This window comes from Cladophialophora immunda (assembly GCF_000835495.1).
Source record: "Cladophialophora immunda strain CBS 83496 unplaced genomic scaffold supercont1.6, whole genome shotgun sequence".
NCBI classification, from domain to species: Eukaryota; Fungi; Ascomycota; class Eurotiomycetes; order Chaetothyriales; family Herpotrichiellaceae; genus Cladophialophora; species Cladophialophora immunda.
Genome location: NW_015622546.1, coordinates 84,669 through 107,134, shown reverse-complemented (window position 1 = coordinate 107,134; position 22,466 = coordinate 84,669). Strand labels below are relative to the sequence as shown.

General features: G+C 52.1%; 7 protein-coding genes across 9 annotated transcripts; 2 read left to right on the top strand and 5 right to left on the bottom strand.

Moving 5' to 3' along the window:
• Nucleotides 1-607: 607 nt before the first annotated feature.
• Nucleotides 608-5,071, top strand: PV07_09705 (uncharacterized protein). Its single transcript, XM_016396986.1, has 2 exons — nucleotides 608-3,024; nucleotides 3,086-5,071. Exons 1-2 carry the CDS (start codon nucleotides 1,537-1,539, stop codon nucleotides 4,901-4,903), a joined length of 3,306 nt encoding a protein of 1,101 aa, XP_016244177.1. The 5' UTR covers nucleotides 608-1,536; the 3' UTR covers nucleotides 4,904-5,071.
• Nucleotides 5,072-5,780: 709 nt separating this feature from the next.
• PV07_09704 (uncharacterized protein) lies at nucleotides 5,781-8,163 on the bottom strand. The gene is made up of 2 exons (XM_016396985.1): nucleotides 7,481-8,163; nucleotides 5,781-7,430 (listed from the first exon to the last, which is right to left on the bottom strand). Exons 1-2 carry the CDS (start codon nucleotides 7,898-7,900, stop codon nucleotides 6,324-6,326), a joined length of 1,527 nt encoding a protein of 508 aa, XP_016244176.1. The 5' UTR covers nucleotides 7,901-8,163; the 3' UTR covers nucleotides 5,781-6,323.
• A 944-nt stretch (nucleotides 8,164-9,107) lies between these two features.
• Nucleotides 9,108-10,520, bottom strand: PV07_09703. 2 transcript variants are annotated; one of them, XM_016396984.1, is made up of 2 exons: nucleotides 10,184-10,520; nucleotides 9,108-10,132 (listed from the first exon to the last, which is right to left on the bottom strand). In XM_016396984.1, the coding sequence occupies exons 1-2, from the start codon at nucleotides 10,455-10,457 to the stop codon at nucleotides 9,270-9,272; spliced, it is 1,137 nt and encodes a 378-aa protein (XP_016244175.1). In that variant the 5' UTR covers nucleotides 10,458-10,520; the 3' UTR covers nucleotides 9,108-9,269. The 2 variants fall into 2 exon arrangements, with proteins under 2 accessions (XP_016244175.1, XP_016244174.1); XM_016396983.1 differs by having other exon boundaries at nucleotides 9,108-10,520.
• Nucleotides 10,521-10,794: 274 nt separating this feature from the next.
• On the bottom strand, nucleotides 10,795-16,177 carry PV07_09702 (uncharacterized protein). Its single transcript, XM_016396982.1, has 2 exons — nucleotides 15,779-16,177; nucleotides 10,795-15,728 (listed from the first exon to the last, which is right to left on the bottom strand). Exons 1-2 carry the CDS (start codon nucleotides 16,091-16,093, stop codon nucleotides 11,238-11,240), a joined length of 4,806 nt encoding a protein of 1,601 aa, XP_016244173.1. The 5' UTR covers nucleotides 16,094-16,177; the 3' UTR covers nucleotides 10,795-11,237.
• A 105-nt stretch (nucleotides 16,178-16,282) lies between these two features.
• PV07_09701 lies at nucleotides 16,283-20,310 on the top strand. 2 transcript variants are annotated; one of them, XM_016396981.1, is made up of 3 exons: nucleotides 16,283-16,507; nucleotides 16,561-19,484; nucleotides 19,548-20,310. In XM_016396981.1, the coding sequence occupies exons 1-2, from the start codon at nucleotides 16,491-16,493 to the stop codon at nucleotides 18,989-18,991; spliced, it is 2,448 nt and encodes an 815-aa protein (XP_016244172.1). In that variant the 5' UTR covers nucleotides 16,283-16,490; the 3' UTR covers nucleotides 18,992-19,484; nucleotides 19,548-20,310. The 2 variants fall into 2 exon arrangements, with proteins under 2 accessions (XP_016244172.1, XP_016244171.1); XM_016396980.1 differs by having other exon boundaries at nucleotides 16,561-20,310.
• On the bottom strand, nucleotides 19,035-20,574 carry PV07_09700 (uncharacterized protein; the record flags this gene model as incomplete). Its single annotated transcript, XM_016396979.1, has 6 exons — nucleotides 19,035-19,174; nucleotides 19,225-19,383; nucleotides 19,430-19,813; nucleotides 19,859-20,219; nucleotides 20,268-20,359; nucleotides 20,550-20,574. 6 exons carry the CDS (start codon nucleotides 20,572-20,574, stop codon nucleotides 19,035-19,037), a joined length of 1,161 nt encoding a protein of 386 aa, XP_016244170.1.
• A 351-nt stretch (nucleotides 20,575-20,925) lies between these two features.
• On the bottom strand, nucleotides 20,926-22,327 carry PV07_09699 (uncharacterized protein). The gene is made up of 3 exons (XM_016396978.1): nucleotides 21,813-22,327; nucleotides 21,319-21,759; nucleotides 20,926-21,269 (listed from the first exon to the last, which is right to left on the bottom strand). The coding sequence occupies exons 1-3, from the start codon at nucleotides 22,183-22,185 to the stop codon at nucleotides 21,088-21,090; spliced, it is 996 nt and encodes a 331-aa protein (XP_016244169.1). The 5' UTR covers nucleotides 22,186-22,327; the 3' UTR covers nucleotides 20,926-21,087.
• Nucleotides 22,328-22,466: the final 139 nt, after the last annotated feature.

Sequence of the window (22,466 nt, the reverse complement as noted above, 5' to 3'; positions counted from 1 at the left end):
GCATGGTGTAACCCTGTAGATGTGTCTTTCGATTTCGTATCGATTACTTTCTCCTTGTGTAAGTGGTGTTTCTGTGCCTCCGTCTGATTCTTGACACTTTGAATAGTTGGTGCCTCTAATGCACAAATAGATGCGGGTATAAAACCCTTCCTCTGACCGAGAAGTTTGTTGTTCTTGTCCTGCAGGTGGCATGTGTCAGAAGAGGATATCAAATTTGCCGCATCATATCAGATCCTGTGCTGCTTTGCCACTCTGCAATTCTGCCACAATCTTTCATAGGTCAGGACCTGGTGCGGGCGGTGCCGACTACCCCTTTCCCCTGCACGCATTCTTCAGAGGTGTGTGTGGCTGAAGCTGAACTGCAACCGAAGGCGGGTACGCGAGTATTAGTAGGGAGTTGGCGGTACTTCTGGTTCGCATGCTGCAGGATGGAGGCGCTAAACAAACCGCCGAGAGACATATCACGTGTGGGGCTTTTCCTCGCCTCGGCTGGAGAGCGCCAAGAAAGCCCAGAGTGATCTGGTCACGTGGTTATCCCTTTTCCGACCTCAGGAGGTTTTATCGATCTACTCACTCACTTGTGCTGGGTCCCTCTCCATCGTTCGAAGCTCTCTTCAGCCGCGCTCATGACAGAGGTTGTGCCAAGTGCCATCAGACAGTGCGGCTGATCATCTCCAGTGAGGCCATTGCCACGAAAATGACCTTGGGCAACACCGGCAGCGTGAGATCTGTCTCATGTGATGACCCACTCCATCCGCGGTCTCGAGTCTCGACTCACCTAGAGAACCCAGGAGGTCCAGACAGAGACAGATTGGACTCACGAGGAACCGACCATTGGCCACGGCTGGTGCGCGAGGCTGTCCATCAATCTCCTTTTCGCTAGTCCTGCCTCCATCCACTATCCTCCTACAGTGCTACCCGTTGTGTCAGGCACATACCCTAGAGCTTCCACTTCTGGAAGGCCTACCAACCTTCGACCGTCCACAACGTCCATCCGGGATGTTGTTTTTATTCAATGACTGAATCTATTGGCTCGCTGGGTTATTACCCACAGCCAGACAGGAGCACTCGGTGACGCCGAAAGCGAGGCCCCTCGCCGCCACGTGCAGACAAGCGAATGCCATGCACAATCTCGGCGAAAGCTTTGCCTGTCGCTTATTTGCATCTCGACTCTCGATATGGGGTAGAATATGGTGTTTGCGGCTTCATCGACTTCACCTGAGCCCAAGCTTGGCGTCCGAATCCGGCATTGAAGGAGTCAAATTGAGATTCTCCCAGGAGTAGTCGACTGCATGAGATGGGGAGGAGAAACATGACCCTCCAAACTCAAATTCTGTTCGACCTGGAGTCTTGTATATAAAATGCATCTCCCCCATGATGGTAGGCAATATTGGTGAGCACTCCTAACCGGTCCAGTCCTTCGTTCGTGCTATTTCTTTCCATCTTTTGCAGTTTCCAGTCACTCATTACTGACCCGTTCGGGTCGTCCACTCCTTTTTCTTTGTTGTTTACGTCTAATCCTTTTCTGAAATCAATATGGCTGCACATCTTCTCGTTTCCGCTCTCACCCTCACCGTGGCCGCTGCTTCACCGGCTGGTTGGGATGAATGGACAACGCCAGGCACCACGACGACCACTTCTGCTATAACATCAACTTCTGCTAAGACCGAACCTTCGTGGGGAGACTGGACTGCTTCTACCAAAAAGACCACCTCCACAATCACTACTACCTCTGTTTCTACCACCAGCACAACTTCATTGAGCAAGACTTATTCGCACACTACATCAGTCGGACAGTGGGAAGACTGGCTCACTCATGGAGATGGCTCTTCCTCAAGCCACTCCGGTGGCAATGCAGGATCAGACGGCTGGAGCGACTGGGGAAGCAACGGGCATTTTGGTTCGGGTGGCTCCTCCTCAGGAACCTCATTGGGAGGTTCTTCGCCGGGTGGCTCAGCAAGTGGAGGCTCTTCATCTGCTGGTGCCTCGTACGGTGGTGGCTACTCCTCTGGGGGTTGGTCGTATTCCTCTGGAAATTCTGGCGGGAATGCAGCAATCGTCTCGGCTCCGGCGCCGATCCACACTCTGACCCCCGGCTTTCTCCCTTCACACAATGACCAAGATCTCTCGCACTTGAAGCCGGGTAGCGCAAAGGATTTGTTCTTTGCCCAGGGGGCTCCCAACTCCGGTATCTCGTCCGGATCTCTCTACGTCTCGGCCGGGACGACTTTCCAATATCCCACCGTCGTGCTCGATCATTCTGCCTTTGTGACAGCCACCGTGTCCGGCTCCTCATTGACTGTTGTCTTTTCCTCTCAACAAGCCTACAACTATGCAACCAAGTCGTGGCCTGCTGATGGTACTTGGTTTGTTCTGGCCACTACCGAGGGATCCGATGATGGCCACTATGTGTATTATCTGACTTCGTCGGTGAGCTTCGACTCTACCACATCCACCGCCACTTGCAACGTGAAGGCCGTGGATCTCAACTACGTCGCCGAAAGTTTCGACCTCGAGTGGGGTACCTATCAACAATCCTCCTCGACTAGAGCGACCGGAAGTGCGTCCATGACAGTGTCCTACGCGGGTTCGGGTGGAAGCTATTCAACAACCAGCAAGGGATATCCCGGTTCAGGTGCAACCTCGACCACGAGTGCTGCGGCAACATCCTTACCCACAGGCACCGACGACAGCGATACGTTCGACCAACAACTCGATGATGCTTTGGGATACATCGTGTGGGAGCAATCAGACTTTCAGCAAGACCTCAGTGAGTTTGCTGGCGGTCTCGACGACTATAACTGGGACGATTATGACGACGATGACGACTACAACGACGACGACGACGGTATCTTCGATGACGATGGCGATGATGACAACAGCGACGCTGACGTCGACATTGACACGGATGACGGAGGGTATTTTGAACAAGACTCCAAGAAGAGATCCCTTAGAAAACGTGCCACGACTACTCGGAGTCGAAGCAACGCTGTCGTTTCAGACATCCGCAAGAAGGGCGCAGCGGTAAGTTCAGAATCCGGAAACTCTGGGACAAGCACATTCCGCAGACTGACAATTGAGACAGGCATCCAAAGACCAAGCCGCCCAAAAGAAGCCATCTCTCAAAGACAAACTTCTTGGTTTCGCTAAAAAAGTTGTCTCCAAGGCATCTGACATCAAATCGTGGGTTGATGGTAGCCCTCACGAATACCAAATGAACAAGACCTTCACGATCCCCAACGCGACTCAAGTAAAATACGTGCAGCAGGACTTCTTCAAGGATGACAACGACAAACCACTCAATGCCATCAAGATCTGGGAGAACGATAATTTCCATGTCTACTGTGTCTCCTGCGGTGTCACGGGAACTTTGAAGGTGGCGGGCCGAGCAGCCTTCCACATTACCAAGGGCCTGACCATGGGCCAACTAGAGATGCTGGGAAACCTAGAGGCAGGCGTCAATTTGGGTGTGGCGGCTGAGGTCAATTATGGTGACAAGAAGAGCGTGAGACTTTTCACTCAGGGTATCCCAGGTCTCTCAGTCCCTAACATCATCACGATTGGACCATACATCACTCTCGACGCTGAAGCCGGTTTCACCTTCAACGCCACGGGCCAAATCCTTGTGGGTGGGACAGTCAAGGTCGCCAACGCTCGTGCCGTCATAGATCTTGTAAATTCGGGCAACTCACAAACCCCAACCTGGCAGCCACAATTTGAACCGACCTTCAAAGCCAAGGGCGAGATCATCATGGACACCTACGTCGCGCTCCCGATCGGTCTGGCCTTCGGTTTGGACATTGCCAACTCGAAGTTCACTGCCGAGGTAGCCGTCACCAGTGTCCCTTCGCTGCACGCCGGTGCCACCTTTCAAGCCGAAGTCAGTCTCTCGAATGGTACGCTGTCTGGTGGTGTCAACTCCACCGCCAACGGAGTCACTAACGGCGCGTCGACTAACAAGACCTGCAATGGCATCAACTTCTATATCAACCTGCAACACGACCTCAAGGCGAATGCAGTTGCCAAACTCTTTGGCAAGGAGAAGTACAAAACCAAGGACAAACAGTTGCTCAGCCCGTACAAGCTCAACTTGGCCTCCAAATGCTTGACTCTATCGGGAATCAAGAAGCGCCAATCCGACAACACAACTACTACCGACGACAGCTACGATTACGACAGTGACTCGCTGCTGACGCTATCGCAGTACGCAGACGGCACTGATCCGTTCCCGGATATCGATGTTGACGTGGATGGAGATGGCGACGGCGTGGACGACGAAGACGAATACGATTTCCCCTCCTTGGTCTCAGCATACTTGAATGACACATCGTCCAATTTCACTACTCCGCTAGACCTCGACGATTCAGTGCAATCCGGCCCGGAATACAACTACACTATCATCTCCGATACGGGACTTCTGTACAACCTTGCGGCCGATGACGAAGGCAACGTCCGCATCCAGGACATCGACTCCGAAACCTTTGGTAGTGCATTGTTCCAGGTGTTTGACGAAGTCGTTGTCGGCGACAGTGAGGGTCGCACACTGTTTTACTACTCCCCGGAGATGAGCAACTACGGCGTCTCACGTCTCCGCCTAGGCGACTCAGAGCACATCCCCATCTCCTCCGAGATTGTTGGATTGGTACCTTTCCTCGTCGATGACGAGACCAACGATGGAGCGCTCGACAGCGTCTTTGTCGCCATGGATACCCAAGGCAACGAGTACTGGACGGTGCTGTGCAATTACGCCGACGGCAATACCGCGAGTAAAGTCTTCCTTGTCCAGGACTTCGATGCAGGACTAGACACGTTGAAGAACGCGACGCTCGAGCAGTCAGTCACCGGAGGGGCGATCAGCGAGTGTGTGGACCTGCCTTTGACGAATGGCCTCGCTGGTCTCTAGTCATAAGGAGGTCTTTTTAGTTTTTAAAATACCTACATATAACCCGGCCCAAGCGTATGATAGAGGCTGATAGAGGCTGATAGGTTTTTCAAAACATAGCATCTCATTTTCCTGGGACTTACAGCATTGGGTATTAGCAATGGAGACTAGGCATGTGGACACAGTGACCATCTATTTAATTTCTCTCCTCCTTTCCTTTTCCTTTTTTTCCATCTCAGAGGGAAAAGAAGGGGCTGGGAGCTCTATGCCAGACTTCAAAAAACAATGCAGCATTCCTCTTTTCGGTGGCCATATTCGGGCTTTATTATGATCTCTCTGCCTTCAAGGAGAACGTGGCTGAACGAGTCCAGCATTGACTGCATAATCGTCTTGGACGAAGCTCGCACTATTATCGCAGACTGTAGTAACGGCTCTCTCCTCTGGCTGGCTAGGATGCTTCTCTGATCCCCGCTCCTAGTCTCAGCCTGGCGAGACAGCAACGACGGGTTTGCCTGATTCCGTCGAAGCTATTTCGTCCCCGAGGCTCGGGACGAGGTTGCTTGCGTAGTCGCCTACTGCTGTCTACCGTGTAATCTGAGCGATGATGACCCTCCCCAAGAGAGCGCAGCAATTCCCCTGCTCCCTTCAATGCCGCCAACATGAACACCATTGCTTCTTAGCGAAACCGGCGTCGTAAATATCAGGTCGGGCTTGCTCCCTCACCCATAGGCACCGAATTGTCCGCTCTGCGAAGTCCCCATCTCACATTCCTTTCTAGGGGCCTGCATGGCGATCCCTAGCTCTAACTTAATCCCATAGCCCCAGGGATAACGGCTTCTAGTTCATTCCTATTACCTTTGACTGTAGATGGAACTAGGGGTTTGGCTCACGGGTAACATGGGTTATCAACAGATCCGATTAAAAGCAACTATATACTCTCGGGCCAAACACAGCCAAACGTCACACGTTTGATATTCCCAACCGCGAAGTGCCAATCTCGAACGATCAACTCTCTTCAAAGCCCACCTCGATACTTGTGTCCCGACATGAACTTCCAACAAACAGACGTGGGCATCGTTAGAACAGGGTCTCCAAACCGTAGATATTCTGAGTTTGCGGTGCTATCAACAAAAATCTCCCGGGCGAGCAGGTGGTGATCCGAATGCGAACACGTGGTTGACGTAACCCTAACCCCTTGCCGGCATTACCAGAATGATACGGACATGAAAGTATGTTCTCCTTGTGCAAAAAAAAGGCGGTAAAGTTTCAATCCAAAATGTCCATCCAGAAGTGAAAAGGTGTGGTCAAATCGTCCAGCCGAGTCAATGGTCGGAATCAGGTCTGCGAGACCAGCTGCACTATTTTTCAAGTCCCATACGATAACCCGGAGCTCTTCTGCTTTGCGATACCATACCACAGAATATTGGAGAGCATGTAGGTGTCATATTGCGACGGCCACGTAAATGGCCAAGGCAGAGAGGATGCTGGCAAGAGAGAGTTGGGCCGTCGAGGAGCCACCAGTGGCAGGTAAGAGTGGAGCAATCGTAGACGAGGCTGGCCCGGACGGCGTTGCTGTGGCTTCGGCTGTTGTTTCAGCGGCTCCTTCGGTAACCCCCGTGGGAGGCGTATACGTGGTGTGATTGAACAAGGAGTAATATGGCGAGTGAGTTGGCAGTCCGTAGGAGTAACCGGTTGCCGTGGTAGACCCCGTCCAAGCCGAAACCGCAGGAACAGAGCTTGTCGTTATGGCCGACGAAGTCCAGGACTCTGTAGAAGACTCGATTGAGCTGGTCGATGCTTCGCTGGACGAGGATGACTGAGAAGCCGTGGGTGATTGCCAGGAGCTGGTGGATTGAAAAAACTGTCCGCCATTATTGCCACCCCACGAGGATGTTGATGAGCTGGAGCCACCATGACCGCCACTATCGCTGGTGTCACCACCGGCATTGAAGACCACGAAGTTGGCGGTCGAGCCTTTGGCAACTGTCACCACGCAGAAGGCGCCACCTCCCGCTCCAATACTCGAATCGCCAACCATTTCATTAACACTGTTTTGAGATGGATCGATTGAGCATGGTAGGCCTTGGCATCCACCGTTGGGACAATCAATTTTGACACCCCAATCTGGCATTTGATTGCGGAAAGGTGTGGCGGGCTCAAGATAGATAGGATTCCAACCGAGCTTGATGAATGTATTCCCGGAGGAATCGGCATTGGCTCCGGCCACGTAGGGAGACCAATTGCCGTAAGGGTTAGCACTCGTACCCCATACACAAGCTTGATCAGTGCTGATTCCGGGAGGATTGATGTAATAATGCGCTGCAGTTTCACACCAGTAGCTCGGATCTGGTACTGCGAGAGTCGCGTAACCGTTGACAGACGTGGGAATCAACATGGCTTCATTTCCCGGAAGCACAGTCTGGCAAAATGCCACAACGCTACCGGCATTGTTTTGGACGCCGATATTGGTACTGGTGGACTGGCAGTATGGCTTACTGGGAAATGGTTTCTGTATGTTGCCGTTCTGATCACAGTAAAGTCCACCGTTCTGAATATGGTCAGCACGATATGCGGTCAACTTGATACGCAGCAACTAACCATTGACTGGGGGTATGAGTAAGATGTCGCACTGGGGTCCCATTGCATAGACACTTGTCCAGCTGGACAAGCGTATGGGCAGTAGGTTCCTGGTGTACACTGCTGGTTGGGGCTCATGGCCCAACCGCCGTTCTCATCTCCTGGGGTGACCGCGACCAAACCAGCATCTGTGGGAAACGCACATTGCGATTGCCGCTTCTCCAAACTGGTCGCAGATATCGGACTTTCTGGAATCGATCTTACTTCTACTCCTTGCTGTCCGTCTTCAGCCGTTGACCTGGCGGCCACTTCGCGATTTGCGCGATGTCGTTTGTGAAGGGTTTCGAGGTGCTCGTGGATCCCGTTGTGTTTTGCGCTGACGAGAGAAGCGATGAGGAGTAGGAGAGCGCTTGCGCTCGAAGTAATTGTCCGTTTGCGCATGGTGCTTCGCGTGCGGCGAGATTTTCTGCTATAATTGTTGACGCATGAGCATCGCCTCGCGATACTCTGGAATTTTTGCCAACGCCGAGGAGGACTCGCAAATGAGTGACTAGGGTGAGTTGTTTGGTAAGGAACGTGGGTGCTCGCAGAGCGCGCAAAGCGAAAGACGACGAACAACAACCCCGACGACGACGAGCGCAGAAAACAGAAGCAGAGCGAAAGACACAACACACAATAATCAAAGAGAAGAAATTCAAGCTATGGCGAAGCGGTAAATGAGATGTAGATCAAGCTCCGAAAGGGCAAATTGCCCGTGACGGTGGACCAGGCCGGGGCAGAGCCACTCTGAAGCCACGCAAGGCTGGCGCATTGCTGGTCCACTGGGCAGGCCCAGATGGTTTGGAGACGGCCCACATTTAACACTGTTTGTTTTGTGAATGGGGGAAGGTCAGGGCGCCAACCCTGCCCTCGCGTCCCCCCAGTCCACTTTGGAGCATTGTCAATCTCACGGCGCGAATCAGAAATCCTCCGACTCAAGGTGAATGCCCGTGTGTGATCTACCTTATCGAATCGTCACGGGGAAATCAACCAGAGGCACATTTCGCGTATGGCTCGTTGCTGTGTGATGCGACCTCGTCTTGCCTGGAATGTTGGCTGGCAATCTCGTTGGTTCCTCGCCAATTCCAGTCTTGAATACCCTCTCCTCGGTCCAGGTCTTGAGAGAAAGTCTTTGCTCAGGGACGAGACCGGTCGAGGAAATCTTGCGTCATTTCTTGTAGCATGGAAGTTCGTTGGGACTAGCTAACAGTTGAAACCTGTGAACTAGGCACCGTTTGACTTTGCTGCCATGGTTCTGCAGAGATTCGTTGACCCACAGCGTGATAAGTTCCCCAGCGCAGAAACACTGATTGTTTTGGTTGCTGGTTGCTGGGGCGGGGGGTAAAATTGGGGCGAGTTGCGCCACGGCTGTCGGTGCAGCCACTAGCAAAGGGGTGAGCGTGAACGGATGGAGGTCTCATAGCTCTCGAGGCGCTGCAGGCTGTCCATCCGTGGAATGGGGCTATCGGGCCTTACGAGATGATATGTCGATCTCGAGAAGATGGAGGAACTTTGCGCTGTTGAGTTGGTGGACAAAGCGAAAATACAAGTTGAAAGCACAGGACGCTGCCAAGGTCGCGCAGCCTGGAGGTGGAAGCTGGGGAGCAGAGCACGTGACACTTCCCGCGGCTCTCCACATAATAACAATGGGGGAAACTCTACGAGGGATGGAGTATCGATTCCTCTCCTTCGGACACTGGAAGTCGATATTATGATATCAGTCCGTCACCAAGATTGAGCGACCTCGACCGGATGATGTCAACAGAATCACTCAGGATCTCGATCCAGGTAAATCGTTCCAAGGTGAATCGTCTCCAAACCCTTTCCAGCCCCAGCAGATACAATAGTGTTTGGCAAGGAGAACGAATTCCTCCACCTCGTCCATCCACTCCAACCCTTCAACGCGTTCCTTCTCCTCCGGTGCTATCCATCTTTGCCAGACGAAGTCTATGTCGGCCGCCTCTGCACCTCCGCGAGAACTTGCTTCATCGTCCCCAAACCCATGTGTTCTCAACCGCGTTCTCTGCTCCTCCAGACCTGCATACTTCTCCAGAGTCTGCAGCTGTATCCCTCGGCCCATCAGATTGCTTACCATGGTCTTTCCGAATGAGTCGTGGGGACGGATAGGCTCATAGATGGCAATAGCTAGAGGTGTCGTTTTGGGAAATAGCTTCGAGAAGTAATGCAATACCGCGTCAGCGCCGTCAGGTGGAAGGTACACGAGACAGCACTCCGAAATTATCAGCGTAGGGAGAGTCATGTCCATGCCGGTCAGCAAGTCTTCCTTTTGTGGGAGGTGACGGAGGTCCTGAGGATGGACAACGTAATCGGAGGACATCAACCCAGCCGCGTCGTGGGAAACCTGAACGTCTGCTCCCCGCAAGTCTACCTCAGCAAATTGCTTTGCGGCTGCTTCGAAGCTAGGGCTGCGCAGTTGGCTGATCTTTCGCCGTGTGTTGGCTTCGAAGTCGAGTTCGTGGTAAATCACGTCAGGTTTCCGGCGTTTCTGCCTCAAGCGAAAATATCGGGTGTCGCTACCGGCGCCCAAGGAGATGATTTGCTTGCGCCCCTCCCCTGCAGAAGACAGGAAAGTATCGACGATGCGGTCAATGCAAGTCGTCCTGACGTAAGTACCTGCGGCCGGTAAATTGAGGACTCGGGCCATGTTCACAGCCAGAAACCTACCTCTGTTCATGAGCGGCAACCGTCTTGTCACCGGACCTCCAGTGTGCAGCAGCGCAGAGAACGGGTCCTCAAGGTAACCAGCATCTACAGCACTTTGTCGAGAAGTTGCAGCGTCGTTATCCGTGCTTTGCACAATTTCATCGTGATGAAGCTGGTTGCGACTTGATCCGTGCCCGGCACCGACATGTGCAGCGTGATCCGCTCGACTCCTCCCTCGTCCGCGCTGGCCTCCTCTGCGAAGAGAGTTTAGGTTTGGGATAGCAGGCGCGGACATGTTCGCGAAACAAAGTAGGGGTTTTCACAGCCAGCGAGACCACAACCGCCGGTTCTGATGGAGGTAAAAGTATCTATGAAGATGTCAGGCAATCGACATGGACTGCACACCCAGAGTAACACGTGCGACTGGTTCAACGCTAGTACTAGCTCGCTAGGTACCTAGCGCTAGGTAGGTACTTGCCTGTTTAACGAGTTTGTACTGTAACTGGTAGTTTTGCCGAAGCATTCAAGTCTGACGCCATTCGCATGTGGGAACTTTGAGACCACAGGTGCAGAACAGCACTGGAGACCACTATCTATCAAACCCGTCCGATTTATGCATTTGCACTGCATTAGGTGTTTCGAGCTATTGTGGAAGCATCTGTCTGCTATGTGGTAACACACTGAGCTACCTAGGTAATACACTCTTTACATATGGGAATGACCCAATCTAGAGGCCGGTCAGAGTATCAAGTCCCTGCGGCGAGCCATCCACATAGACACCATTCACGGTGAAAGTTTCTCTAATGTTACGCTTCAGGCTGATTAAAAATGTATTCTGAACCGGAGCAAGAGACAAAGCTGCGTATCCTGGTGCATAGCGGACTTCTCTATGTCACGTAACAGATGGGTCGTTAAAGCCGTGTCATTCACGATATAGGACTTATGCAATTGTTCTGGCACAGCCCAGGAAGCTGCGCATAAAAATTTGGCGCATTGGAACTTGGTGGTCAAGGCAGCAAGTCAACTCCGTCCACTGGCGGCTCCCAGGCTTCCAAAAATCCCCCACAACTTTCCCTCAGGCGTAATTGAAGTTGTTTCGACACAGAGGACAACTTGAACTATTGGAGCTTTTGAACCATCGGAAGAGACAAGCCCCATGGAAGGTGTTGCGGCAGGTTCCGCATCGCTTGTTAGGGGTTTGCATGTCCGTCCCAATGATTGAGTAACAGATGGCACACTCACTCTGGCCCTTCAGCGCGCCCTGGACATTGCGCCGGAAGGCAATGAGGCCCTCGATAATGCTGCCAGTGCTGAATATGATGATTTGGAAGGTTCGTAACCACGATTGCCAGTTCTTCTCCGAGACACCTACTCTAGTGCGGGAGGACACGGTTGGGGAGTCCAGAGGGTAGGTTTTCGGCAGAGATATCGCTAAAGATATGGGCGGCGACTCGGGATCTACCGCAATCGACGCTACCACTTCGGAACCACTCAGTGATGTTTTAACCGTCAATGGAGCATCAGTTTCCTCTTGGGATTGACTTCGTATCCAGTCACTGACTGCTGCAGCTGCGGCGGATATCAAGGCTGGAGCGAAGTATTTCTGGGTCCAGCTCTCCAACGGTGACTTGATACGGTTCTTTTGTTCAATGAACCAACTTCGTGTGAGTCCAGGAAGATACAATAGACAGCAATAATAAAGGTGCATAGCGAGATGCAGCTGCTCTTGTTCATCTGTTTCGTTGGTATCAAGTTCAAAGGATTTGATGTCGACCTTCGACGCATCAATTGGGCGGCCACTCGGGATCCGGCAAATATCGCAAATCAAGTCAAGGAGACTCCCGAGAGTAGCGTTGTCTTTGATGTTGGTGGCATAGAAGCCCCGGAGAGCGTACGACGCCGTCGGAAAGTGATCAAAGACTAAATGCCAGGAAAGCAGATAACTCTGCCGCGACGCCGCGGCCCCTGACGCGGAAGGGTTTGCCGTATCCAATAGTACACTCAAAAGTTCGGATGGGAGACGAGCAACTTTTGACTCAAGCGCAACGTCCAGCGAGGTCTGCTCCTGCTCGGAGGGGATTGACCGATGCAGAAGGTCATAAGCAGCCCTCCGTACCGGAGCTTCCGGCGACGATAAGAAGGAATACAAGTCTGCATCTGGTCGCACGTTGATATGCGAAAGATGTCTTCGAAGCAGTTCAGCCGTAATCTGGCGGGGTTGGTTCACCTCGTTGCTCGGTTTATTGAAGCTGTTGAGACAGTGTAGCAGTCCCTCTTCCAGAGACGGTCTTGAGGCTTCCCAGGCTTCAACCAAGTCTTCATTTGCATCTTCAGCGCTGGCAAGTTCTCTTAAACGCTCGTATACACGAAGTGAGGCATGTAGGAGAGGGAGATCGTTGTTCAGGTCACTGCCATTCCGCCAAATGGTCGCCAAGGTTTGAAGGATGCGTTCCCAATGGTCCCCGTAGATGTCTTTGGTAGCCGTAACAACTGGTTCGAGAAGTTTCATGGCCATTGTTTGACAAGCCAAACTAGCAGAGGCATCGCCAGCCACGCGCTCTAGAGTTTGCATCAGGAAGATCTGTCGTGGACTAGAAATGGTCTCTAAGGGTTTAGACTGTCCACCTAGGAGAAGGTCTAGTAGTACCAGTGCCGGTAAGCCCTTTTCGACTGTCGAAGGAATCTTCAAGTCGGTTCCTGCGGTAATCAATTCGTTGAGTAGTTTATGGCCTTGTGGTGAGCCGATGAGATAGTCCCGACACGTGCAAATCAGACTTGCCGACCGCGCAACCTCTTCCAATCGGTACATGCTATTTATTTCCTCCTTCATTGGGGACGTGATTGATGCATGCCCATGTTCGTCGATGGAACGCAACCCTATGTCGGTAAACGTCAAGCTGTAGTAGAAAGCCTGCGGGTCTAAAAGCTTGGTCGAACGAATCTTTTCGATCCAAATTTCAAGCATCTTATCATCTTGAGCCCATTTCTGAACGAAAGAATTTCCTTGCGCAAGTGATTCAGCAGCCTCTTCCGTGACCTCATCGCTCGTGCTTTGCCAGAGATCACTTGCAATCTCCAGGGTCAACTTCTGATTGACGAATTGTAGAGCAAGGGGATAGTAAGTGTAGAGCGTTTGTAGTTGCTCTTCTGATGCGAGGGCCATTAACTCGGTGTCTGATAGCATCTTCGTCATGTAAAGAACCAGCCGAAATAGGAGAGAGCATCCATCGGGGTCTTTGAATCGCTTCTTGTTTGTGACAGGGTCCACCGGCCGAATCATGAAGACAAGTCCGTGAAGTGGGTTTGTGATTGAAAGTGACAGAGGTGGTGGAGTGTGCATATGAGCTTCGAGAGCAGCATTCCACTGAGTAGCAGATGGCATAAGGGCGGTGGTCACGCCAGGTTCGGGTGACGGCGAAGTTTTGAGTGTGTCTTTGGCGAGGTCAATCAATAAGAAGATGGAAAGAGGGATGCCGCTCCCGGAAAGTTGATCTGCAATGACAGCAGTAGAAGAAGCTACTGTAGACGATGCTCCAGCAGGCAATGTTTTGATTTTGGCTATAAGCGAGGTTGCCAATTCGGCTGTTTCCACGTTGTCAGAGTCGGAGAGAACGAGCAGCTTCGAGAGGATCATGCTTCCTATATCGTCAGTGAAGAGAAATGACGACCGAGGGTCGCTGGATGTATTGAGGAGGAAGCGAAGAACTGCGAGCTGTGACGCAGAGTCGGCCCCCGGCGATAACTGAACTAGAATCGTTTGGCAACAATTCGTGTGCAGACTGGACCGAACAAGTTTGGAATTCATCAATATACTTCTCACGATATCTTGTGCAAAGCCGTCGTCGAGTCGTGATGATATCTGGCGCATGATAAAGAGCTGGATTGCAGGATTCTGTGAGAGATCATCTTCGGAAGCTTGACCTAAAAGACGTGCAAGTGCATTGGCCGCGGCATTCTTTTCTGTATCCATCAACTTTGTGAATGCTTGCGCCAGATTACGATGGAAATGTAGCAGGATCAAGGATAGATACTCTGCAGACGGACTAGTAAGGAGGTCGATGGCATCTGAGTCTAGGAATTCTCCCAATAAACTGGACGTTACTGTCTCCATAGGGGCAGTGACTGCCTCGAGAACAGCGGCTGCTCCATATGGCTTGCCGTTACGCGCTTTCAAAAGCTGCAAAGCAGCATTCAGCAGCAGGCGATCTGATTCTTGAAAGACGTCCGCTGCATGCGACTTGCCGGCCGGCGATAGAGACTCGGCCCCAACAACAAGGGGCTTAAGGCGGAAAATCCGTTGGACTTGCGCAATCACGGCGTCCTGTGATTTCGTAAAATCTTGCGAGTTTTCAGGCAGAGATAGCTTCATGCTAGTAATGAGTTGCTCACAGTAACGAACCCATGCATTCTCGAATGAGGAGTAGCAATCGCCACGGATTAGACTTATGAGTATCGATGCCGCAATCTTGACGTTGCATGTAATCGGAATGTCCCAGGCGCTTTGCTTAGGATCTTGAACAACGTATTGGTTGGCCAAGGGCAGGACATCCTTTTCCAGTAGCGATTCTCTGGACCGGTCATCTCCTAACAAGTGGAGTGCCCAGAAAGAGACGTCGACGTAAGCGGACCACGCAGCTTCGAGGTTTGGACGGGGTTCTTCACTGCTGGTTATGCCCGCGCGCAATGACTCAAGTAATGTTGTGGCGTCATTGACGTGGACTTTTCCATCCTCGGGGAGGGCGGTCCAGGCTTCGACTGGAATCTTCTTGAGGAGCAAGGCGATGTCAAACCAGAAATCCGCCGGACCTCGCTGTGAGCCTTTCCGAAAGTACTGGAACAGTCTTTTTGACGCCAGTGTTTTCGACGAATAATCCGTGGTCCATACCTCCGGCCGGACTGAGGTGAGAGTCAGAAGCGCTTCTGACAGTTGGCGAGACGAACCTAACTGGCTGCTATGCAAAGCTCTGCCAATAAAACAAGCACTCATGATTTTCCAATCCAGTTGTCCAGGAATCACACTTGCACATATGCTGGCTAGGTTACAGACAGCTCTTCGAAGAATGGGGTCGTCGTGAGACGAATATTCCCAAAGTCTCCTGTCCGCTGCAATCCTTCGAAAACTCTCAGGAACGTCAGGCTTGCCGGCTCCCGATTCTCGGACGAAATTGATTTTGATAGCTTGACTGAGCATCTGCATAGCATTTCCAGCTACTCGAACAAACTTCGCCTCTGAATCATCTGGCGTGGTCGACCGTTCATCGCTCAAGGTTTGGGGTGTCTGGACCAAGATGGCATCATCGGCGTAGTCAAGGAGGGCGTTCCTGTAAACTTTCCACAGCGCCCGTCTCTTATCATCTGTGGCAAACGCAGCTGCCACCGATTCTTGTGACGTCCGAGCCACCAACTTGTCATTATCATAGCAGCCAGAAAGCCACGCTCCGATCACCTTTGGTAGGTGAGGTGCCATCCGTTTGCCGGCGAGAGCAGTGAGGGAGCCTTGCAAGGCATGGGCGAGTTGGCGGACTCTGCGTGCATTGTCCATGGAAGTCCGTGGATATAAATTGACCTTCGCGGACTGTTAGCACGCAGTCAATTATGGAAGAGAGAACCACCAACCCATGCTTCCAGGAGGCCCGAATCAATGTCGTCGCCCGAGGTCAACGAGTTGACATAATCCTGTACCTCCTCAAGCGCTTTGGCTTTTGTAGTGCTGTCCTTCTTGCCAAGATTTCGAAGGGAGACAACTAGGTTCGGATTCGAGACAATGCTGAGATCTGGTTGTTCAGCGACGTAGGATAGCGAAGAGGGCGCAGTTTGGAATCCCGGGGACGGCGCGCCAAAGCCGAAGGCGGGGGACGAGGACGATCCAAAGGCAGCAGAAGCAGCACGAGCGCTCGAGGCGGAGGCCTGTGACTTGAACTTCTTGCTCATGCTGCCGCGGTCGTCCTCCTGAACTTGCGGTGCTTGACGAGATGAACTACGCGATGTCTGGACTGAGCGTGCAGCCTCGTGGGGTGACTGGCCAAAAATTCTGACTGAAGGTTATTTGTGAATGACGTCGCTTGCAAGATCGCACAACTGGGGATCTCCCGCTCTGCTGCCTGCCTTTGCCTACCCGTAGACGCGTGCCACCGTGGCGGGCGTGCACCAACGGTGAAAAAGCAGACCAACATCTCGACCGCCGCCACATTGTCGCTGCCCTCATAATAGAACGCTTCCTTCAACGTTATCGAGGGTTTGACATGTTGCTATTCGGCTGACCGCAACAGAATCGCTCGACTGAAACGGACGCCAGGGGGCAGTGGCCGATCCAGGCCACGCTCTCAACATGAAGTTCTTTATTGAGTGCTGCCGTCTCCTTCCGTTTCCCTTAATACAGCTTATCTAACGATTGATAGCGACTTGCCTGTTCTCTTTCCCTACCCTCGAATTTATCCCGAACAATATGCGTACATGTGCGACCTTAAAAGGACCCTCGATGCTGGGGGTCACTGCGTCCTTGAAATGCCTTCAGGAACCGGCAAGACCGTTTCGTTACTGTCCCTCATCGTGGCGTACCAACAACACTACCCCGAGCATCGCAAGCTCATCTACTGCTCCCGTACCATGTCAGAAATCGAGAAGGCTCTGGCTGAGTTGAGAGCTCTTATGAAATACCGGGCTAAGGAGCTTGGTTTCATCGAGGACTTTCGGGGCTTGGGCTTGACCAGCAGAAAGAATCTGTGCCTACACCCTTCCGTCAAGCGGGAGAAGAGCGGCGCGGTCGTCGACGCAAGGTGTCGAAGTTTGACGGCTGGCTTCGTAAGAGAGAAAAAAGAGCGAGGAGAAGATGTCGAGGTCTGTGTCTATCATGATAATTTGGATCTCCTCGAGCCGCACAACCTGGTCCCTCCTGGGGTGTTTACTCTGGATGAACTCATAAGGTATGGTGAAGATCATAAGCAGTGCCCCTACTTCTCAGCCCGGCGTATGATGCCGTTCTGCAACGTCATCATCTATTCCTACCACTATCTCCTCGACCCCAAAATTGCGGAACGTGTCTCAAAAGAGCTGTCCAAGGATTGTATAGTTGTCTTCGACGAAGCCCACAATATTGACAACGTCTGTATCGAGTCATTGTCCATTGATTTGACCGAAGACTCACTGAGGAAGGCTACTCGCGGGGCAAACAACTTGGAAAGGAAGATTGAGGAGATGAAGGCGTCCGACGAGGAAAAGCTTCAGAATGAATACCAGAAGCTCGTGGAAGGCTTGAGAGAAGCAGACGAAGCTCGAGCGGAGGATGCCTTCATGGCCAATCCTACTTTACCCGACGATCTTTTGAAGGAAGCTGTCCCTGGCAATATCCGTCGAGCCGAGCATTTTGTGGCATTTCTCAAACGCTTTATCGAGTATCTCAAGACGCGAATGAAAGTTCTGTATGTCATTCAGGAAACTGCTCCCTCGTTCCTCGCACATCTCAAAGAGTTGACGTTCATTGAACGCAAGCCACTGCGGTTCTGTGCTGAACGATTGACATCACTTGTCCGCACCTTGGAATTGACGAACATCGAAGACTACCAGCCGTTACAAGAGGTCGCGACCTTTGCCACGCTTGTTGCAACATACGAAACCGGATTCCTTCTGATTCTGGAGCCCTTCGAGACGGAGCAAGCGACAGTCCCCAACCCGATCTTGCACTTCGCATGCCTCGATGCCTCGATTGCGATCAAGCCTGTTTTCGAACGATTTTCGTCTGTCATCATCACTTCGGGGACCATTTCGCCCTTGGAGATGTACCCAAGGATGCTCAATTTCAGCACCGTCACACAAGAGTCATACCCAATGTCACTTGCAAGACGATCTTTCCTGCCGATGATCGTTACCCGTGGCTCTGATCAACAATCTATAACATCCGGCTTTCAATCCCGGTCCGATCCAGGTGTGGTACGGAATTATGGCGCTTTACTGTACGAATTTGCAAAGATCACCCCGGACGGCATCGTCGTCTTCTTTCCCTCCTATCTTTACATGGAAATGATCATCAGCATGTGGCAGGGGATGGGTATCCTGGACCAAATCTGGACATACAAGTTGATTCTGGTAGAAACGCCGGATGCCCAAGAGACTAGTCTGGCATTGGAGACGTACCGCACTGCGTGTGAAAATGGCAAAGGCGCGATTTTGCTCTGTGTCGCTCGCGGCAAGGTGTCTGAAGGGATCGACTTTGATCATCATTATGGACGTACTGTGCTTTGCATGGGAGCACCTTTCCAGTACACGGAATCGAGGATCTTGAAGGCACGTCTGGAGTTTCTGCGAGAGAATTACAGAATTAAGGAGCAAGACTTCTTATCCTTCGACGCTATGCGACATGCGGCCCAATGCCTAGGGCGAGTCCTGCGCGGGAAAGACGATTATGGTATAATGGTGTTGGCAGACCGTCGATTTCAGAAGAAACGGACCCAATTACCTCGATGGATCGCGGAAGAAATTACTGATGCTCAGACCGGGTTGAGCACCGATGCCGCTGTGGGGATGGCAAAGAAGTTCTTAAGAAGCATAGCTCAGCCGCTAGGACCTGGGCAGAAATTAACTGACGGCTCGACCAAAGGTAAAGACAGTTGGGACCTGAAGGAGCTGGAAAACTTCCAGAAAGAGCAACAGGCGAGACGAGGCGAAGGCGATGTGGGAAGAGAAGATGCAACAATGCACGATTACATGCACAGTGAGGTGAATGGGGCTCCAGTGCAGAACGGTACCAATGGTCATGTCGGTGGCCTAGACGAGTTTGATGAGGTTATTGCTGACGAGGAACTGCTGATGGCAGAAGCAATGGTCGTGGAATGAAGGAAACGATATGATTCCTGGTCCACATTGCAGGTTGGCAGAGTCATTTCTCGGCTTCTCCAGCCCAGCTGTGCTTCAGCTTCTTGATTATGGCTTGAACAGGCCACCCGGTTCTCTTTTGACTGTCAAGAAGGTGGTTTACCAATTCCCGTCTAGCATCATCTCTCGACAGCCACTGTGCGCCTACAGTTTCACAAATCAGCTCCGTCCTCTTAGCCACCAGAAAAACTCACTGTAGCATATTGGTCCATATGAGTTTACAACAACAGGGTCGCTATTGGCAGAAAAAGCCATTCCACATATGGCCCGGGCGTGGGCTTCAAAGTCCACGGGACTTCCGGTGTGCAGATCTAGGAGGATCTGCGCGACATGCCAGTATTGCATGGCCGCGACTGGAGTTGGTCAGGTCACGAACGGAAACGCAGCGGACAAACTTACCGTGGCAATCCTCAACCATCTGGATCTTTGGCAGTACACCTTCGTGGGACTCATGGTAAGGCTGGAATGGTACAGACAAATTCCAAGCACTGATGGCTGACTGTAAGTCGACGAGAAGTTCCGAACCATCCGCAAAGGCGGCGTTTATGACGCGGGCCAACAGGATCGTGATTTGGTTTGCGTAGTCATCATCGCGACACAGCTCGATGTCTATTGCTCCGACTTCGATCTTCAAGGGACACCGATTGATGAGCGAGAAGGTGATATCTTCGCGGAGGTAATTCCATAAGCCGGCCCTCAGCAGTGGTTCGTCCGGAAGGCTACAAGACAACGACGGTATCAATGAGAATGCCCCAAAAAGATGTCGATTGGGATCTTCCTCCTCTGACCAAGATCAGCCAATATTAACTCCAAAATTCTTCCTCTCACCTGCTAGAATTTCATACGACCGCAAGAGACAAGTCGCGGCCAAGGCTGTCCCGTCCTTGATTTCTGGGGATGTCTCGGTGATTCCGATCAACAGCCGCAAGCAGTGGGCATGATGCCTTTCTGCCAAAGACTTGGGAACGGCGTGACACGTTCGGCTTTTGTGTATAGCTGCAAATGCGATGACAGCGCTGAGAAGCAAGGAGCTCTGTTGAGCTCTGCTTCCCACAATTCCTTTGAAGGCTTGCCTGAGGTCGTTAAGGTCATACCACGGAGCCAGCGTCTTGAGGTAGTGTGCAAAGTAGTGGGCGATCTCCTCGTTCTGCAGTCTCACACGGGGTTCGTCAAATCGCTCAACAGAATTCTGTTCTATACTGTCTGTGCCCTTTGCGCCATTCGTTCGCTTGCGCACATTCTTCTGGCCTTGGATCTTCAACGGCGCTGTCCGGTCACACCAGCGACCGCTTCTTTCGCAGCGGGAACATGTCGGCAGCTTTTCGTCGCCTTGCACCAAATTAGATGCTAGATATCGACAGAGGTTGTCTCTTACATTTCAATTTCCGGAGTCGGCACGTTCTACTACGCCAAGTTCATGAGTGCCCGTCGCAGGTCAAACTATATCGGGCTTACCATGCTTTGAGCAAAAATCAGCCATGAGCGTGCACGAACACAGCAGTGCAATGGGTCCACTTACAGTTCTTGCTCGCTATCTTGGCCATGTCTCTCACTTCATGAACAAATGAACGAAGAACCGAGCGGCGCAATCATTTTCGGTGTCCCGGGTTGATGTGAACATCGGGGGGGGGGGGGGGGGAGGAACGTGTTTGCGGGATGAGGAGCACTGGGGACCTCCACGTTTTTTGTATCAAGAGAGCCACTAATCTTACTCTGGGGTCTCGCTTAGGCCAAGCATTGGGACACTATGTGCCTCGCCTGCGGACCTTAACACGGAATAACACAGCTCGCTGGGTAAAACATCGTGGAAGCTAGCCAAAACACCGCAACCATCACAGTCTCATCACAGTCTCTTGCCAGCCGCCCTCCGCAAAAACCGTCTTTGGCGGGAATTATGAGGTGTTCTTTAATGACATATCGACAGTGGATGCGCGCGTTTATTATTGTACAAGCAGGCGGCATCAACCCTGGGTACAAGATCAACAAGGATGCATGAAAAATGTCTAGGCCTCCTAACATGGCTCTGAGTTCTCAAGAACAGCCTCGCCGACCTATGCCTATGGGCTTTGCCCAAAGTCGTAGCTGTTCCCAAATCCTCGATTGAGGTATCTTTTCAACGCCTCTTCTTCGCTTACATAGTCGGCCCTGATGTCCAGATCCGGTACGCTGTCCACGATCGGTTTTAGCTCTTCGGCGAGCTCCAGCCTCATGTGATTGCGATACCAAGGAGCAAAATGGACTATCAAAGATTAGTTGAAGCGCTTGTGAAGGGAAAAGACGTTGCATACTCATCGCCAGCATGATTCTCACGTCTGACGTTGTGTTTGGCATACCAGCGTGCCAGAGTCTCAGATCGCGGATGATGACACTGCCGCTGGGAATATATGGCTGAATGGGAGGATTCGTTTTGGACCTGTCTACTAACAAAGGTGCACGGATTCTCCCCGAGGCTCGCTCGCCGTGTGCCCCTTCTTGTGCCTCAATCCCAAAGTTGTTATGTGTACCCAGCCAAACTTCGGTGGACCCGTTCTCGGGTTTCATATCAATCAGCGGGACGTTGACCACCAATGCGAAGGGGTGATCAGGGTGTGCGAAATCTGCGTCCGAGTGTACTGGTTGTCTCTCGGGAGGGGAGCCTGCACTGGGGGGCATAGCTGAGTTACCAGAGCAAAAGGTCAATTTGGGACGGGGGCCGAGCACGGCGGATGTTATCTGGGTGGCAATTGGATCTGAGATGCCGCATGTCAACCTGAAGTCGACGAAGACAGGGTGCACGACTCACTCAGGAAGATGTCTGGATGGAAGTATTCCCTCACGGGAGGCGCATCCTGTTGCAGATTTCCTTGGTTATAATTGAACGGACTGTTCTGCCCACGCGACCGCAGTTCCAATGCATCCTTGACCATTTTCTCGTTCAACTTGCGGAGAACATCAGTGTCAATGGCATTTTGGACGACGACAAGCCCGTCATGGCGGACTTGTCGGACTGCCCTCTCGAGATTCTGTTCGCTGAGTCTGCCCTGAGATCTTTCTGCCAAGGTGGCCTGTATAGATACAGGCTGTGCCAGGAGGGGCCTTGCTGTTGCGAATGTTCGTGGGCTGTTCATTCTTGTAAGGTGGGATGTTTGACGAGCTAGGCCGACAAGGAGGGTCATGCTGTCCAGGAGGCAATATGGGTCAGCCAACACCGGATGGTCCAGGTTGAAGAGGAAGAAGCTGAACCATGGCTACGGGTGGCTGCCGACAAAATTTAATTGTTTTCAGTGTCCTGCGAATAGATCCCTCATGGTAGGCAAGGAATTCCCGAGCTTCGGCCAAAGTTGTCTTTCTGGGGCAAAATGTCTTCGCCTCTGTCGTCTGCCCCGCATCATGTGGCATGAGACACAGGCTTGGCGCTTTCTTCAGCCTGGTGCGCCTGTGCAATCTCAGCCTTGCC

What these genes read in the sequence shown, in the direction of transcription:
- PV07_09704 (XM_016396985.1), bottom strand. Translation starts at nt 7,900, where the DNA reads ATGCGCAAACGGACAATTACTTCGAGCGCAAGCGCTCTCCTACTCCTC. An exon ending in ACTCATACCCCCAGTCAATG is followed by an intron (nt 7,431 to 7,480) that starts GTTAGTTGCTGC and finishes GACCATATTCAG; the next exon opens with AACGGTGGACTTTACTGTGA.
- PV07_09702 (XM_016396982.1), bottom strand. Translation starts at nt 16,093, where the DNA reads ATGAGCAAGAAGTTCAAGTCACAGGCCTCCGCCTCGAGCGCTCGTGCT. An exon ending in CGGGCCTCCTGGAAGCATGG is followed by an intron (nt 15,729 to 15,778) that starts GTTGGTGGTTCT and finishes CAGTCCGCGAAG; the next exon opens with GTCAATTTATATCCACGGAC.
- PV07_09703 (XM_016396983.1), bottom strand. Translation starts at nt 10,457, where the DNA reads ATGTCCGCGCCTGCTATCCCAAACCTAAACTCTCTTCGCAGAGGAGGC.
- PV07_09705 (XM_016396986.1), top strand. Translation starts at nt 1,537, where the DNA reads ATGGCTGCACATCTTCTCGTTTCCGCTCTCACCCTCACCGTGGCCGCT. An exon ending in TCCGCAAGAAGGGCGCAGCG is followed by an intron (nt 3,025 to 3,085) that starts GTAAGTTCAGAA and finishes CAATTGAGACAG; the next exon opens with GCATCCAAAGACCAAGCCGC.
- PV07_09699 (XM_016396978.1), bottom strand. Translation starts at nt 22,185, where the DNA reads ATGACCCTCCTTGTCGGCCTAGCTCGTCAAACATCCCACCTTACAAGA. An exon ending in CCATCCAGACATCTTCCTGA is followed by an intron (nt 21,760 to 21,812) that starts GTGAGTCGTGCA and finishes GCGGCATCTCAG; the next exon opens with ATCCAATTGCCACCCAGATA. An exon ending in GAGAATCATGCTGGCGATGA is followed by an intron (nt 21,270 to 21,318) that starts GTATGCAACGTC and finishes AATCTTTGATAG; the next exon opens with TCCATTTTGCTCCTTGGTAT.